The sequence below is a fragment of the Embiotoca jacksoni genome, unplaced genomic scaffold (assembly GCF_022577435.1).
Source record: "Embiotoca jacksoni isolate LCO1_2020_lvr unplaced genomic scaffold, fEmbJac1.0.p SCAF_10, whole genome shotgun sequence".
In the NCBI taxonomy this organism is placed as follows: domain Eukaryota; kingdom Metazoa; phylum Chordata; class Actinopteri; family Embiotocidae; genus Embiotoca; species Embiotoca jacksoni.
This window is the reverse complement of record NW_027185230.1, coordinates 16,641,121-16,654,781: the sequence shown is the minus strand read 5'-3', so window position 1 is coordinate 16,654,781 and position 13,661 is coordinate 16,641,121. Positions and strand designations below refer to the sequence as shown.

At 41.3% G+C, this 13,661-nt stretch overlaps 1 protein-coding gene across 7 annotated transcripts in view; it reads right to left on the bottom strand.

Moving 5' to 3' along the window:
• LOC138210905 (probable E3 ubiquitin-protein ligase HERC1) overlaps nucleotides 1-13,661 on the bottom strand; it is a 39,114-nt gene extending 25,453 nt beyond the window's left edge. For all 7 annotated transcript variants that reach the window (XM_069170350.1, XM_069170289.1, XM_069170298.1 and 4 more), the window contains exons 1-21: nucleotides 13,573-13,661; nucleotides 9,696-10,722; nucleotides 8,192-8,287; nucleotides 7,920-8,102; nucleotides 7,160-7,372; nucleotides 6,761-6,859; nucleotides 6,533-6,629; nucleotides 6,293-6,436; nucleotides 5,907-6,034; nucleotides 5,228-5,372; nucleotides 4,923-5,094; nucleotides 4,591-4,725; nucleotides 4,230-4,395; nucleotides 3,936-4,061; nucleotides 3,288-3,512; nucleotides 2,582-2,734; nucleotides 2,075-2,207; nucleotides 1,404-1,607; nucleotides 1,064-1,297; nucleotides 497-670; nucleotides 170-284 (exon numbers count right to left, since the gene is read on the bottom strand). In XM_069170350.1, the coding sequence (XP_069026451.1) occupies nucleotides 170-284; nucleotides 497-670; nucleotides 1,064-1,297; nucleotides 1,404-1,607; nucleotides 2,075-2,207; nucleotides 2,582-2,734; nucleotides 3,288-3,512; nucleotides 3,936-4,061; nucleotides 4,230-4,395; nucleotides 4,591-4,725; nucleotides 4,923-5,094; nucleotides 5,228-5,372; nucleotides 5,907-6,034; nucleotides 6,293-6,436; nucleotides 6,533-6,629; nucleotides 6,761-6,859; nucleotides 7,160-7,372; nucleotides 7,920-8,102; nucleotides 8,192-8,287; nucleotides 9,696-10,691 (3,938 nt within the window). In that variant the 5' untranslated portion in view covers nucleotides 10,692-10,722; nucleotides 13,573-13,661. The remainder of the gene's footprint in view (nucleotides 1-169; nucleotides 285-496; nucleotides 671-1,063; nucleotides 1,298-1,403; nucleotides 1,608-2,074; nucleotides 2,208-2,581; nucleotides 2,735-3,287; nucleotides 3,513-3,935; nucleotides 4,062-4,229; nucleotides 4,396-4,590; nucleotides 4,726-4,922; nucleotides 5,095-5,227; nucleotides 5,373-5,906; nucleotides 6,035-6,292; nucleotides 6,437-6,532; nucleotides 6,630-6,760; nucleotides 6,860-7,159; nucleotides 7,373-7,919; nucleotides 8,103-8,191; nucleotides 8,288-9,695; nucleotides 10,723-13,572) is intronic.

Genomic DNA, 13,661 nt, shown 5'->3' with positions numbered 1-13,661 from the left:
TTCGACAGTGAAATAGGTTATACAAATATAACAATAGTTCAGACATTTAATGCAATTACATAAATGACAATGTAAACAGAACAACCTCTACATATTAGAGGCACTTCCAGTGTTTTATAGTAGCCCTTGACTTCAGTGTTTTGGTAAACATGACATTGGTGTTACTGACCTGTCCTGCCAACAGGCCTCATTCTGTAGCCCAGTGTGTTTCAAGAGTGCAGCGAGACTGCAACGACAGACTATCTGCAGCAGACAATCACCCGAAGAGCCTCCACTCCCCCATTCTGCTCACAGCAAACAATACAGCCGAATTACAACAGAGTCACAGCATGGAAAAACACACAACCTGCTCACAAAAATAAGAATATGAATCTATGACGTACAAGGTTTTCAAAATACGTAGTTAGTCTTTTATCAGCTGTATATTCATAATATAAACTTTACAAACACAGGCATGCAGTTATACATATATACGGACATATGTAAGTCAAGGTACCTTTGCTGTGAGCGTACTCCTCCATCTTCTGCCACAGTTCACCTGCAAGTCCTCTGGAGGACCCCAGCGCCAGTTCTAGTAAAGTCCTGGTTTCCTCAGACAGACTCAGCTCTGCTAGTCTGGCATCACTGCTGCCCATCAGCACCACCTCAGTCAGCCAGGCCATGCTGGAGTCTACACATAAACATAAAAAACACACCAAATTAAGATTAATACAGACTATGTTCTCAGATGAGCAATAATGGTATTTAATTTAAACATGTCCTTCAGGGCATCTCGCTGGCCTCATGGTCTAAGTATAGACTATATAAATTCATCTACGTAGTAATTTAACTCTTTAGGAGTCTGTATAACATCGTCTTTACCTAGTGGCATTAAAAAAAAGAGTTGATGCACTTTTACATACTGTAATGTAGCTAATTTATGCTTTTATTTTTGCTGTTACCAAACAGATAACGGAAACACAGATGCAAAATAAATCTTGGTATGAAGACTGCGTTCAGTTGGTATCTATTTACGAAACATTAGCACGTGAAAGCCGGGAGAGCGGGACGTATGTTTTCCTACCGAGCTGTTCAAAGTCCATCTCAAGACCGTTCCTGAGGAGGACATTTGATAGCCAGATCTCTGATGACTTCTCCTGGAGCGAGGCCGGCAGGCCTTGCAGCATACCACCAAGGCAGCGGCCGACTGCCAACGCCACAGAACGTTCCAGGTCCAACAGCCAAACCCATCTGCACTCCTCCTCCTCCTCCTCCTGCTGCTGCTGCTGTCCAAGGCTTGTGTTTTCTTCACTTTTATCTGGAAGACAGATCACCTGTCATTGTTAAACTGGTTTACTGTAACGGAAACAATGGAGTAACCAATGACAATAACCCAGGATAAACCTCAGGGGTACTGAACTGACCTGAGCAGGTTTTCTGAGTCTCCATTCCTAGTTCTTGTTCCTCCAGCTGGACCGTCTCTGGCAGCAACCTGTTGAAATCATTGAGGTGCTCCAACAAGGCCAGTAAATGGCTGAGGAGAGGTTGCACCGTGCCCAGAGGCAGCAGCAGCAAGGAGTACATTACCTGGCACAGCAGGCTGCCAGCCACCGAATTGTACAACACCACTGGAACGAGATGAGAGAGGGGGATTAGAGTGACTCATAAAAATAACTGATTACACATTAAGAACACAGTACAGTAGAGGCAATGTAGAGTTTAAAGAATAAATCACTGATTTTTTTTTTTTATCAATTTGTAGAGAGTGTGTATGTAATGGTTCTGTCAACTCGGACGTGTCAGTTTATTTGAGGATACTAGAATAAAATGTTTGAAAACTTAATAAAGTAAATAGGTTGTAATTATGTCTGAGGTTGGTTTTAGTACAAAGTAGAAGTAAAGAAGTTTTCAATGCAAAAGTTTTCAGCTTTCCCTCCACTGGTAATCAAATATTAAAAAGAAATAGAAAAGATCAGGGAAGTTATTTTAAGAGCCACTATAATGTCTGAATGCAACTCACAACAACAAAAAACATGTAAACAGTGGATTAACTAGGTTAAAATAATACACACTTGTTAATAGCTATTGTTCTTACTGTGCAGTTTTTTGAATATTTGTTTGTCCGGGGAACTCTCCTTCAGCAGTTTAGTTGATCTCCTGAGTGTCTCAGCAGCACAGGGAAGCAGCAGGTAAAGATGCTCACGAAGCAGCGTTACACTGCTGTCGTCCTACAGAGCAGCAGAAGAAATGTGAACATTAATGCAACTATGACAGTGAAATATTTTAGAAAGGTTTTCTTCCTGCTAAAAGGAAGTTTTTCCTTCCCACTGTGGTTCATATGTTGAATAAGGTTCTGTTGTAAGCACCCCAAGATGATTTTTGTGGTGATTTGTATAAATAAATTGAAACAATTGCAACGACAACCCTACAAAGCTCTGCGTGAAATACTAAGTTTAACATGACGTGATTTGTCAACATAAGACCACCGTGTACACAGAAACATTTACAAATACGTGGGTCCAGGATGTTATTCTTATAAAACCGCTCATTCTTGATAAAACAATGAACATCTTCCCTGTGTTCAGCTGATTCTTGGGTTTACCTCTGGGCTGGAGTGGATGTAGCAATGAGCGAGCAGGTGTTTGTGAAGTCCAGACAGCAGCTGGTGGAAGTGAGAGGGAGGATCAGTTTGTCCCTGACTTTCACCACATAGCTGCTTGTCACTGTTTTTCTCCAATTCACCAAACTGTTGCTCCTGTATGAACACACACACATATGTAGAGAGAATGTAGGAGGGGTAAGAACATCACTGACGGAAACAATATGCACAAAAACATCCAGGAAATTACAAAAACAATAAAACACAATCCATTTTTTATACTTCAAAACAGAGGAGTGAGAAGTATAAACAAAACTACTAATCAAGAACCAACTAATTCACAGTACATCAATATTAAAGCTCCTAAATTTAGACAATTAATAACTTTTAAAACATCATGGAAACAGCAGGTCATAAGTCAAAAACCTACAGCGTATAGTAAATAATAGTTCCTCCAAGTTGCATTGCTTAGTAATGTGCTGTTTTATTGGAATTAATTGTTATTTTCAGGTGTTTTTTTTTTTGTTTTTTTTTATCCCAAATTGTCTGTATAATCACATACAGACAAAAATAATAATAAAAAAAAAATTGTTTTTAAAATCATGAAACAGACAACACGATCTGACAGGGGAAAGGACATTTGTCCCAAATATAAAGTGTAAATCTCTCCCCTGTTCAACACACACAAACGAGGTCCTGTTCTCCGTACCGTGTAGAAGCCTATACTAAGCAGCAGGGTTCTCAGCAGCACCTCTGCTAAGTGCAGAGGATCGTAGGCCTCCACAGAGCTGGATGAAGAGGGCGGCCGGACTGACATAGCAGGCGTCAGTGGAGGTCCCAGGGCTGTCACCTCCCCAAAATTGCTGTAACCGAGTAGAGAAGCTACATGGCTCTGGTCCTGAAGGCTGCTGAGGACCATATCTAACTGTAGACGCTTTGAGACACACAGAGGAAAGAAGACATCACAATTATCCAGGTAACCAAAAAAATAATAATAACTGCAGAGAACAAACAATGTTTTCACAATTACATGTTTTCACAACATTCAAGCAGTCTTCCACTCATATTGCCTAGCAACACTCCAATTCGGCACTGTGATTTCTGTTTTCTAGCTCTGTCCTTTCATCTGTCCATTTTCAAGCAAACTATCTGGATCACAGTCATAGTTATAACAAGGAAAGACAAGCAGCAAAGGCAGAATATTTTTTTTTTTTAAAGCACTTGAAACATTATGTTTTAAGAGTGTTCTGTATTTAACACCTTCTATACAGACCACACTTCTGATGATTAATGTAGAAAAAAGACAAAAATAAATTTGGTCAAATGAGCAGCACTTATTTAATGACATCCTACATACCTGTCCTTTGGAAAGAACATTTAAACTCTGAGGGCCCTGAGGAAGGAGGGAGAGGAGCAGTTCTGTTCTCTCTCTGAGTGGAGGCAGCAGCAGGGACGCACCAATAGACAGCGTGTTCAGAACTGCCTGAGGATGCCAACAACACATCAACGGTTAATATTCACTGCAAGCAATAAATTAAATTCATATTTAGCTCATCGGTGTATTATTTTGGATCTTTCACAAGCACCTGACACTAACTCCTCTGTCATATGTGACCAAAAGCATATTCCAAAAATAATTAGTTCAGTTTACTTGTTGTATGGAGTCTGGCATGTCAGTGTCTATGAGCCTGAAGAGAAGGTTTCTCAGGGGCCTGCCCTGAGCACCCAGAACCATGGCACCGGTGCCCCCCGCATGGGCCAAGGACAAGTGGATGGACAGCAGCTTCATGCACAGCAAAAGAAAATGATGGTGGTCCCTGAGGAACAGACAGAGAGCATGAGGAGTGTGGGATAGCAGGGAAAGTCAAAGTGTCCTCCTCTTACTGGTGAAGAATTTTTCTGCACATGTAATTCCATGTTGAATGAAGTTTAAAAAATAAAGCAAAAATGCCAATTTTGAGGTATTGAAGTATTTTATGGTAACTGACTGTAACTGTAAGGTCATTTCATACCTTTTAGATAAGAATGGAGCAGGGGGAGTGTCGTTACTGATGCCATCACAGTAACTTTCCAGGAAATTGCGTAAGTAGGTGAATGTACTCTCCTCCAAGTCGACACAAAAGGGTCTGTGCCACGCCACCAGTTGTCTGAAAAGATGTACAGATGTGTCAGACCGAATAAAAAAAATCTTCTGAAATCTCATTTCTATAAAGTACATAGCTACAGAATATTTTTTTAACTATACCACGGAATCACATCTAATACAAAAAACAAGTAGACACTAAATGACTGTGCTCACAGAGTAGACTGTTTTATTGGTTTTAAGTGATATTTAAGGATTTACCTGTCAGTTGGAACTGCGGTCCAAGCCAGACTGTGAGAAGTGCCAGCAGTGATTTGTTGGATTGAGACTCCTTCTAAACCGAGCACTTTCTTGGGTTTGGTAATGGGTGTAGAAGTGTGGCCTTGCCCGCACTGGCCCATAGTGTTGTTCCCCCATGCGTACACTTCATTCTCTGATGAGGAGCAAAACATAACTTTCAGTCAGAACACATTCTAAAAATCTTTGAAATCTACTCAATCAAAACAAGGTTATAAAGTTGTTTGTTCATCTGAGTAACTGGCTATGAACCGTTGAAGATGTCTTACCATGGGACAGAGCCAGACAGTGGCTGTCTCCACATGAGATATCAATGATCTTAGTGATACTCAGGTCTTCTATGAACCTCGGCCTAAGAGAGGTTGTTTCAGAGGAGCCACACCCTAAACACGAGCCACAGCCCCATGCAAACACCTAAAGTGAGAACACAAATAAACAAAACTGTATGAATTATTAAGAAAATGATCCTTTAATTAACCCTGTCTTAACCTACCTATTTGTCTATATATATATATCTGCCAACCTTTTATTTATAATGTAATCAAATACAGCTATATTATTTAGAGGAATTGGAGAGTAGCATTGTAAGATATGGGACCTTTAAACTAAAACGAGAGAAACTTAAACCACTTTTGTGTAGTGGAGCTTAATAACATGGAGAAAATGAGGTAGTTTTAAAAGTGTTGAAGCCGCTTGTTGCGAGCAATACAGTCATCTTTTAAGTTATAGTAAGATAATGTTATATTTTAATGAAATCAAACAGTTTTTGATACTTCACAATAAAAGCTGGCACCAAAGAGAACACAGAAAGAGTTAAAGTTTGTTAAACCATATTTTTAGACATTTGGATTATTGATAAAGAAGTAAACTGTTTTCAAAGAATATAAACACGACAAGTATCACCTTTGACACTGAAAATCCATCATGTCTCAAAACACTGCATCTCACCTGTCCTCCGGAGGTCAGGGCCAGAGATGACTGGCTGCCAGCACACACTTTCCTGATGATGAATCCATGCAGGGCCTCTATGACCTTCGGGCGATACACACGATTGGTGTCTCCATGACCCAGTTTACCTGCAGGGATGATTCACATCCGAGTACCAGCATTAGTTCACACTAGCTCAAGACATTCCTGTCATGAAGAGATACACATGATCCTGTGATCGTACTGTCTGTTACATGAAAACAGTGTGTATGTTATTTTCATTAAGGCCATCAGACTTGCTTTATATTTTTTAGAGAAATAAAAGTGCTCGCAAGAAAAATACCATTTAAAGTACGATTTCCACCAGTTTGTGTTTAAATCAAACTCCATGTCATCTGCAGACTCACCATTGTCCCCTCCTCCAAAGGACCATACAGTGCGTCCATCCTGCGCCACAGCGATGGTGTGGGAGCTGCCACAGGCCACCTGCCCTACACCACTGATGTCCTTCACCAGCGTGGGCACGTTCCGACTCTGGCTGTCGCTGTGACCTGCAGCAGGCCAACAGAGGTTGTTACGAACATACCAGAGGAAGGATTTCAATATGAAACAACATCAAGCAACTGGAGGAATTAAGGTGTGTGTACCAAGTCTGCCAAAGTCCCCTTCTCCCCACGTATAAAGCTCTCCATCATTAGTCACAGCAGCACTGTGTCTGTAGCCAGCAGACACACAAACAACAACCTGGAAGAGATAACAGTACATATGAAATTGTATGTCAAATCTCATGGCTTTTCATAAAACTAAAACAACAATGAATAAGACCAGAAGACCACTGCTACATTTCCTATCAATCTGCTTCTCTGCAGGCTTACTTTGCCTAGCAGCGGTCCTTGTATAATTTTGGGGTATTTCTGTGTAGCGCTATTGCCATGGCCCAGCTTCCCATATTCTCCATCACCCCAGCTGAACACCTGAAAGACATATTTTACAGTCCAATTAACAAAGTCTTGCATTAGATCTATCAGTTAAAATCAATTAAAACATCTGCAGAGGAAGTGAGTAAAAAAGCAGCCAGTTTGAATCATGACTTCAACATTCTGTTGTTGTTTTTTGTATATTACTAAACTAAAACTTTAAAAAAAAGAAGCCCTCCAAAAGTGGTAAAGCTCCACTTAAATGCATTATGTGACAGGAAGAGAATAGGAAAAATTGTCAAAAATAAAGAGTACAAACCATAGAAATATGCACTAGTAGTCATTTTAACTTCTCACCTCTCCCTCTACAGTGATGGCCAAAGTGTGACCATCAGAGCCTTTGGAGGAGGACACTTTCTTCATGTTCCTATGTGGATCCAGCACCAGTTTCTTGGGCATGGACTGGTTGTTGGAGTCTCCAAGGCCCAGACGCCCATAGCTGCCTTTTCCACACGCCTTCACCGACCCATCCGCAGATACTGAGAAGGTGCAGTACTGGCCTGCCTCAATCTAAATGCAGCACAAAGTGCACATTTAAGAAGGATATTAACATGATGAGATGCAAAGTGTCAGAGTAAGATTATTGAAATTATATATTTCTTAAATATATATATATATATAATGTGGTTCTGGCATGCTTTCAATTTTCTAAACCCACAACTGTTTACAGAAGTCAATACTGCAGAAAGAAGTGACATCAATAATGTGATTTTAAATAGTTTTAATTTGAATCTTTGTTTGCACTTCAAGTAGTTTTTAATACCCGAAAGACAAGCCAACAAACAAGCAATGGACAAACTGCTGAAAGAACAAAACAGATTTGAAATGGCAACTGAGTACAAGCAGTAGAAAAAGAGAAGTAGAAAAACAACATCCTTTCATCAAAGTAAGCTATTGAAAGAAATCTGAAAGGTTTTTTTGTAAACGTGTCCAGATTACACTGAAATATAAATAATAAAACATTACATGGACTTAAATGAAATTAATAATAAACCTGTAAAATGGAAAAACGTGACAGCCCTGGTAAGTTTTAGTCTTATAGTTGTGGTAGCCTTACCATTTGGGCATCACTGAAGCCCTGTGTGAGTTTTGGCAGCAGGATCTTCTCCAGCGTTCCCTCTGCCAGCTGATGGCTGCTGTTGCTGCCCCACACATACACCATGACTGTGTCGCTCTCTGTGCCGGGAGCAGCTGCATCCATGCTGCAGGAGCACAGGCAGTAGGACGCTAGGTTACAAATCTGTCAAAGTAGAAGAGAGACAGGTGCCTTACAGTTATAGGAACGCTTTCTTAATAAAGTCAATATGCATGTCACTATGTATGTCTTACCTCCTCAAACAAGGACAGAGCTGCCTGGGAGAGTCGACAAAGTCCATCTGCATCCTTCTTAAGCACCTGAGTATTGACAGCATCCCCACGGAAACCCTGGGAAAAAATACTGCACATTAATCCTTCAGTAGAGTGTGGTTTTACCAAGATTGAATGTTTGTCGATATCGCGTGGACTTGGATTTACAGGAAATCAACTTTATTACATGTAGGTTTGAAGAGCCTGACCGATATATTGGACCAATCCTATTAGCTTTTTTTGCTTGTCACAGATTTATTAATATCATATTTCCATATGTGTCCAATTTAAATACTATTTTACAGAACATAGTGTAGAAATTGTCCAATTCATGTTTTTCTTTATTTATAGTTATATATAATTATCACATTCCCAGTGAGGTTCACTGTTTGAATGCACTGATGTTATTTTGGACAATAATGTTTATGGTTAAATTGTAACATATCCAGCTCCTAATACATGTCTCCATCATAACTCTTTGATTACCACATTTCAGCTGCTCAATCAAGATCAGATTTTTTAGACTCCCTATTATTAGTATCGGCATCGACCCCAAAAATACAGTTTCTGTCGAGCTGTAATAGGTTGCCTTTCAGGTACCAAGTATCTTTAAAGCAGAAGTATGAATGAGAACAAGAAAAGCTTCTCTTTTCAAAAGCAGCCACATGTCACTGCACAATCAAGCAGGGAATGAAGTGAAGGAAAAAAAACAAAAAAAAGGCAGCTCTTTGTAGATATACTCGTGAGAAAGCAGCAGACTGTGCTCCACTTTTTCCTCTCACCAGAAACAAATCAAACCGTGCTTCAAGTTGCGTCATCCTTCATGTTTTTTTTAAAAGTATATATGTAGGTAGCAGGAAAAATCAAGATACATCATGCTTTAATACATAGCATACACAGTTTAATGAGGTTGTTGACTTTAGCCATCTATGGTTGTCATTTGTACAGAAATATTGCAAAGCTGATTAGCCCGCTAAAGGATGACTCAATACGCACATCTAGAGAGGACAGTAAGACTTACTCAATCTTAATCCTTATCTGCACACTAATGCATCAATCCAAGCTTCAAATGAATGTTCGCATGTTAAAAGGACTGCAGTGATGGAAGTGAAGAGCCATTTTCCTGCTTCACTGACCTTTTTATTAAAGTATGTTCATAAGAGGCTGTGAAGGTTACCACTCATAAATGCTTAAAAAAAACGACTCCTATCTTTTCAATAAGCACAAAGAGAGACAATTCCCATACAATCCGAACTGTGGCGAATATTGCATGTGATCTGATGTAACAGTGTGGAAATTGTAAATGATCACAAATCATGTGAAGTCAGGGCAAAGGGATTTAAAATGAGTCCACAGTTTGTTTAGTAAATGCTACCAACAATCTACAAAATAGATATCAAATGTGTTAATAATAATGGATGGTTAGTATTAAAAGGAAGGTTACTGCAAACATAATAAAAGTCCAAATGAAGAACAGGTGACATACCGAATATTGTCTCATTTGGAGAAGAGTTTGATGGATGACATCAAAGCCCACACCAGCGGAATGCTGGGAGCTCAGTGAGGAGGAGGAGGAGGAGGAGGAGGAGGAGGAGGAAGACAGTGCAGAGGTGGAGGAGGACATGGAAGCAGCCAAAGCTACTTCCACCCACTCTAGCAGAAACTTCAGAGAGCCTCTCTGCATGGCCAAGCCCAGCAGCAGCTCCAGCGCGAGCCTCCGACCAGTCGGGTCCGCTCCGCCGCTCCCGCTGCTCGCCGACGTCTTCTTCAGGAAGTCAGCCACCTGCGCCAGGCAGTCCAGACCCACCGACGGGATCTTGTTCTCGTTAGCCAGAGAAAGAGGCGGCAGCGATGTCAGGACAGAGGACGCCGTGGCGAGCACGTCATTGCAAAGCACAGACTCGGGATGCACAGAGGCTGCGTATCTCCAGTTCTGCTGCAGTAACGAGAAGAGCAGACTCAAGCCCGTCCTCACACCCATTTCTATCAGAACCTCTGTACCTGACTTGATTTTGGTTGCCCCGCCCGGCAGGCACAGTTCTGAGGCCGGCTGAATTTGCCCACACTCGGTGCCACTGTCTGTGGACTGGGAGGGCAGCTGCACACGGAATTTGTCATGATATTTGATGTGAAGTGCATAGTAGATCCTCTGTAGGACTACCAGCCGGTGGTGGAGGGCCAGGGTGTAGGAGGTTTGCGTCAGCATGCGGTGAGCCAGCCATCGCTGGCTATGAAGCAGGGATGATAGGTACTCTTCCTTCTCCGCTGATGCACTGGACTCGCACTCAAAGTCTGGCAGGCGTGGGCCGACGAGTTCCTGAACAGGCTGGGCCAGAGTCACCACTTCCTTGTTGTGGAGGAGCTTGTTGTAGAGCGCAGCGGCACCATGCCTCCGGGCGGTATGAACGCTGTCTTCTGCTGCCCAGGAGCTATTGAAGTGCTCCTGCCACTTCAGCAACACATGGGTCTGACAAGGCACCATGTCTGGGCATTATCTATAGTCTGATGTACACCTGAAAAACAGACAGATGTGCAATTAAAAGAAGAATATTGAGGCCTTTTATCTGTATATTGGCAGATTCACAAAATCACACATTTCATTCCCTCACACTTGATTAACACAATGAAGTGGCACCTCTGCATCTGTCATCGATTTACAGGCAAAATTTGCAGCTGAAAGCCAATTTTCTAATGCGTTTTTACTGCCAAGTAAATTCAGCGTGAAGGTGTCAGGTTTCTCCTTGGCGCTGGCACTTTTCCAACATACAGTACATCCAGGCTATTGCCACAGCCCTGTGGGTATCATTGAAATAGGTCAGCTCACCCTATGATAACAGCTAACCAACATATCCACATTAATGAGGGGGACTTTTGTCGAGTTTTCGTGCTTCACAGAACAAAGGAATGTTTATGCAATACACCTTCATATTTTCCATCACCGTTATCATGTCCAAGTTGATCACCTGAGGCTTGATCATACAACCCCATGCAAAGGCCACTGAGGCTCCACCTAACCCCCCCATGAGTCTGTCTTTTTGTCTCCTTTCCAACCAAATAGAGAAAGTCTGCTGCTGTTGAGTGAAACAACAAGATCTCTAAATGAGAAGTAAGAAATGGAGATTGTAGTTTTCCCATTTTGCATCTTAGATAATGAGGCAACAGTCACGTAATTCATAATCAAATCTGACGGCCCGTGTGACAGTCACAATATAGACATTACACATTCATGCCGTAGCAGAGTGTGTAATTTCATGGGAATATCAATTGCATGACATTCTCATGACAATAGTTAAAGCACATTCACCCTTCATATTATAAACCACACTAAAACCGATTTGACACCCACTCAGCTAGCACATATTTGTCACGTAAATTTGTGTTACTGCAAACTATACCTTCATTACAACTCCATTTCAAGCTTGTACTAACAATCATGACTCCAGCTTAAGTAAGTCTTCAGTCCTATCAAGCTACAACACCAGGTTAAGAAATCTCCATAATTGTAATTTATTGCTGAGACTATAATTAAAACCAAAACATGAGCCGGTATGAGTCAGGGAACGCTAGTCACAGACTGCTAAACATGTGCGCATGCCACTTCGACCATAGTCCTCAGTCACAGAGCCTCATCTCTCTTGCTGTGCCTGAGGCCTGTGGGGCTATATGGTTTCCACTCTGGCCAAAAATAACAGCCAGCATTGATATAGTAGTGGGCTCTACGGTCAGACACCCACCACAGAGAAACCGCCCACTTATGCATGTTGCAACCAACACTGTTTACAAACTAAGTGGAAGTGTAGGACACAAACATTCAGGACACCTCTTGAGTTTGGCTCTCTCTTTTTCTTTCCCAAGCAGCCAGTGTCAGACTTTATGTCGCAAATGTCAACCTGTTTTGAGTATTTAAAATGTACAGACAAAAATAACCCACATCAAACATGACTTTGTTATCAAGTACAAATAACAAACGGATCCAAATGTCTCAGCACCTTAGCCATGCTGTTAAAAAAAACACAAAAAAAACATAGAGGCTCATGGGTGGGAGTGTGTTATTAAACAAAAAAACAGCATTCACACATCAAAAATCAAAATCAATGGCCAACATTTCAGGATCAGAATCACTTTATTGGCCATGTATGTTAACACATACAAGGAATTTGACTCCGGTTATAGCTTCTAAAAAAAACAACCAAAATAGACAGACATAAATAGACATATAAAACATAAGACACATTTATTATTAGAGGAAAAGTAAATGTCTGATGGAGCAAAATTAGCTGCAGTCATACATGCTTCTTTAGACCAAAACAATACAGAGAGATGAACTGCTAAATTAGAATTGCAAATAACTATTATTTTCATCATCATCAGTTAAACTGTAAATAACTGTCCAAAATCCAAAGATATTCAATTTACCAAAAAAAAAATAATAAAAAAAATAGCACAAATCCTAACCCTCGCCTGGGATCAGATAAAAAAAATTTAAAAAAAAAACTGAAGGGAGGTCTGACCCGGGCCAGGGTGGAGGTGAACGTCCCTCCCGTCTGATTGGGACTGAGCTGGAGGAAATTGCTGGACCAATTTACGGGACGTTTGGGCTGTTGTTGCCAGGGCAACCCTGACTACAATAAGCATTTAGACATTGAATGCGGGGATGACTGTACATTAAAAAAAAAAACCTGCTTTGGACCGATGATATCAGGACATTAGTTCACAATAATATGAATTACAAAATGCCTGACAGAGAAGGATCTTAAGCTACCGGTCAAATAAGAAAGTGAGCTTTAAAAAAAATAAAACAAAGAATACGTTAAATTATATATATTGTCAGCAGTTTGGCACTGAGTTGTTGTTTTTTTTGCATGCACGCTAACAACCAGCACATATATAAATATATATATATTCAATGGCATCTAAATGAACGACATTATTAAAGCTCTAGTCAACATATCGAAGATGGTTTACATCTCGGATACGAGCTATTATCTTGTAGCTTCCCGCTACACGGACATAAACAGCGAAATATGTGCATTTGAGGCGCAGACTGCGCAGTGTCATTCTCACACACACACACACACACACACGCACGCTCACGCACGCTCACGCACACACCGGTAACGTTATTCTGCATCTGCGGTGACAGCTGAGCTAACGCTGCTGGCTGCAGTGCAGTTGCTAGTCCGCTCCATGGCTGTCAAAGCCGACCGAGCCCCTCCGCTCCGTCGGCTGACAGCTCAAATCATTTGCGCGTCGCCCCTGGCTGTTTGTCAAATAAAGGAAAGATGCCGCGGACGTAGAAGTTTACGTCGACCGTAACCCCTCCACCACCCCTCCTCGCCGATAAAAAACACGGTTTGCGTTACCTGTCCCGTCCCAGTGAGGTCTCCCTTGTACGTGAATATCATGTCAGCTTTCTCCTCTTTCCCCACCTTCTTCTTCTTCTTCTTCTTCT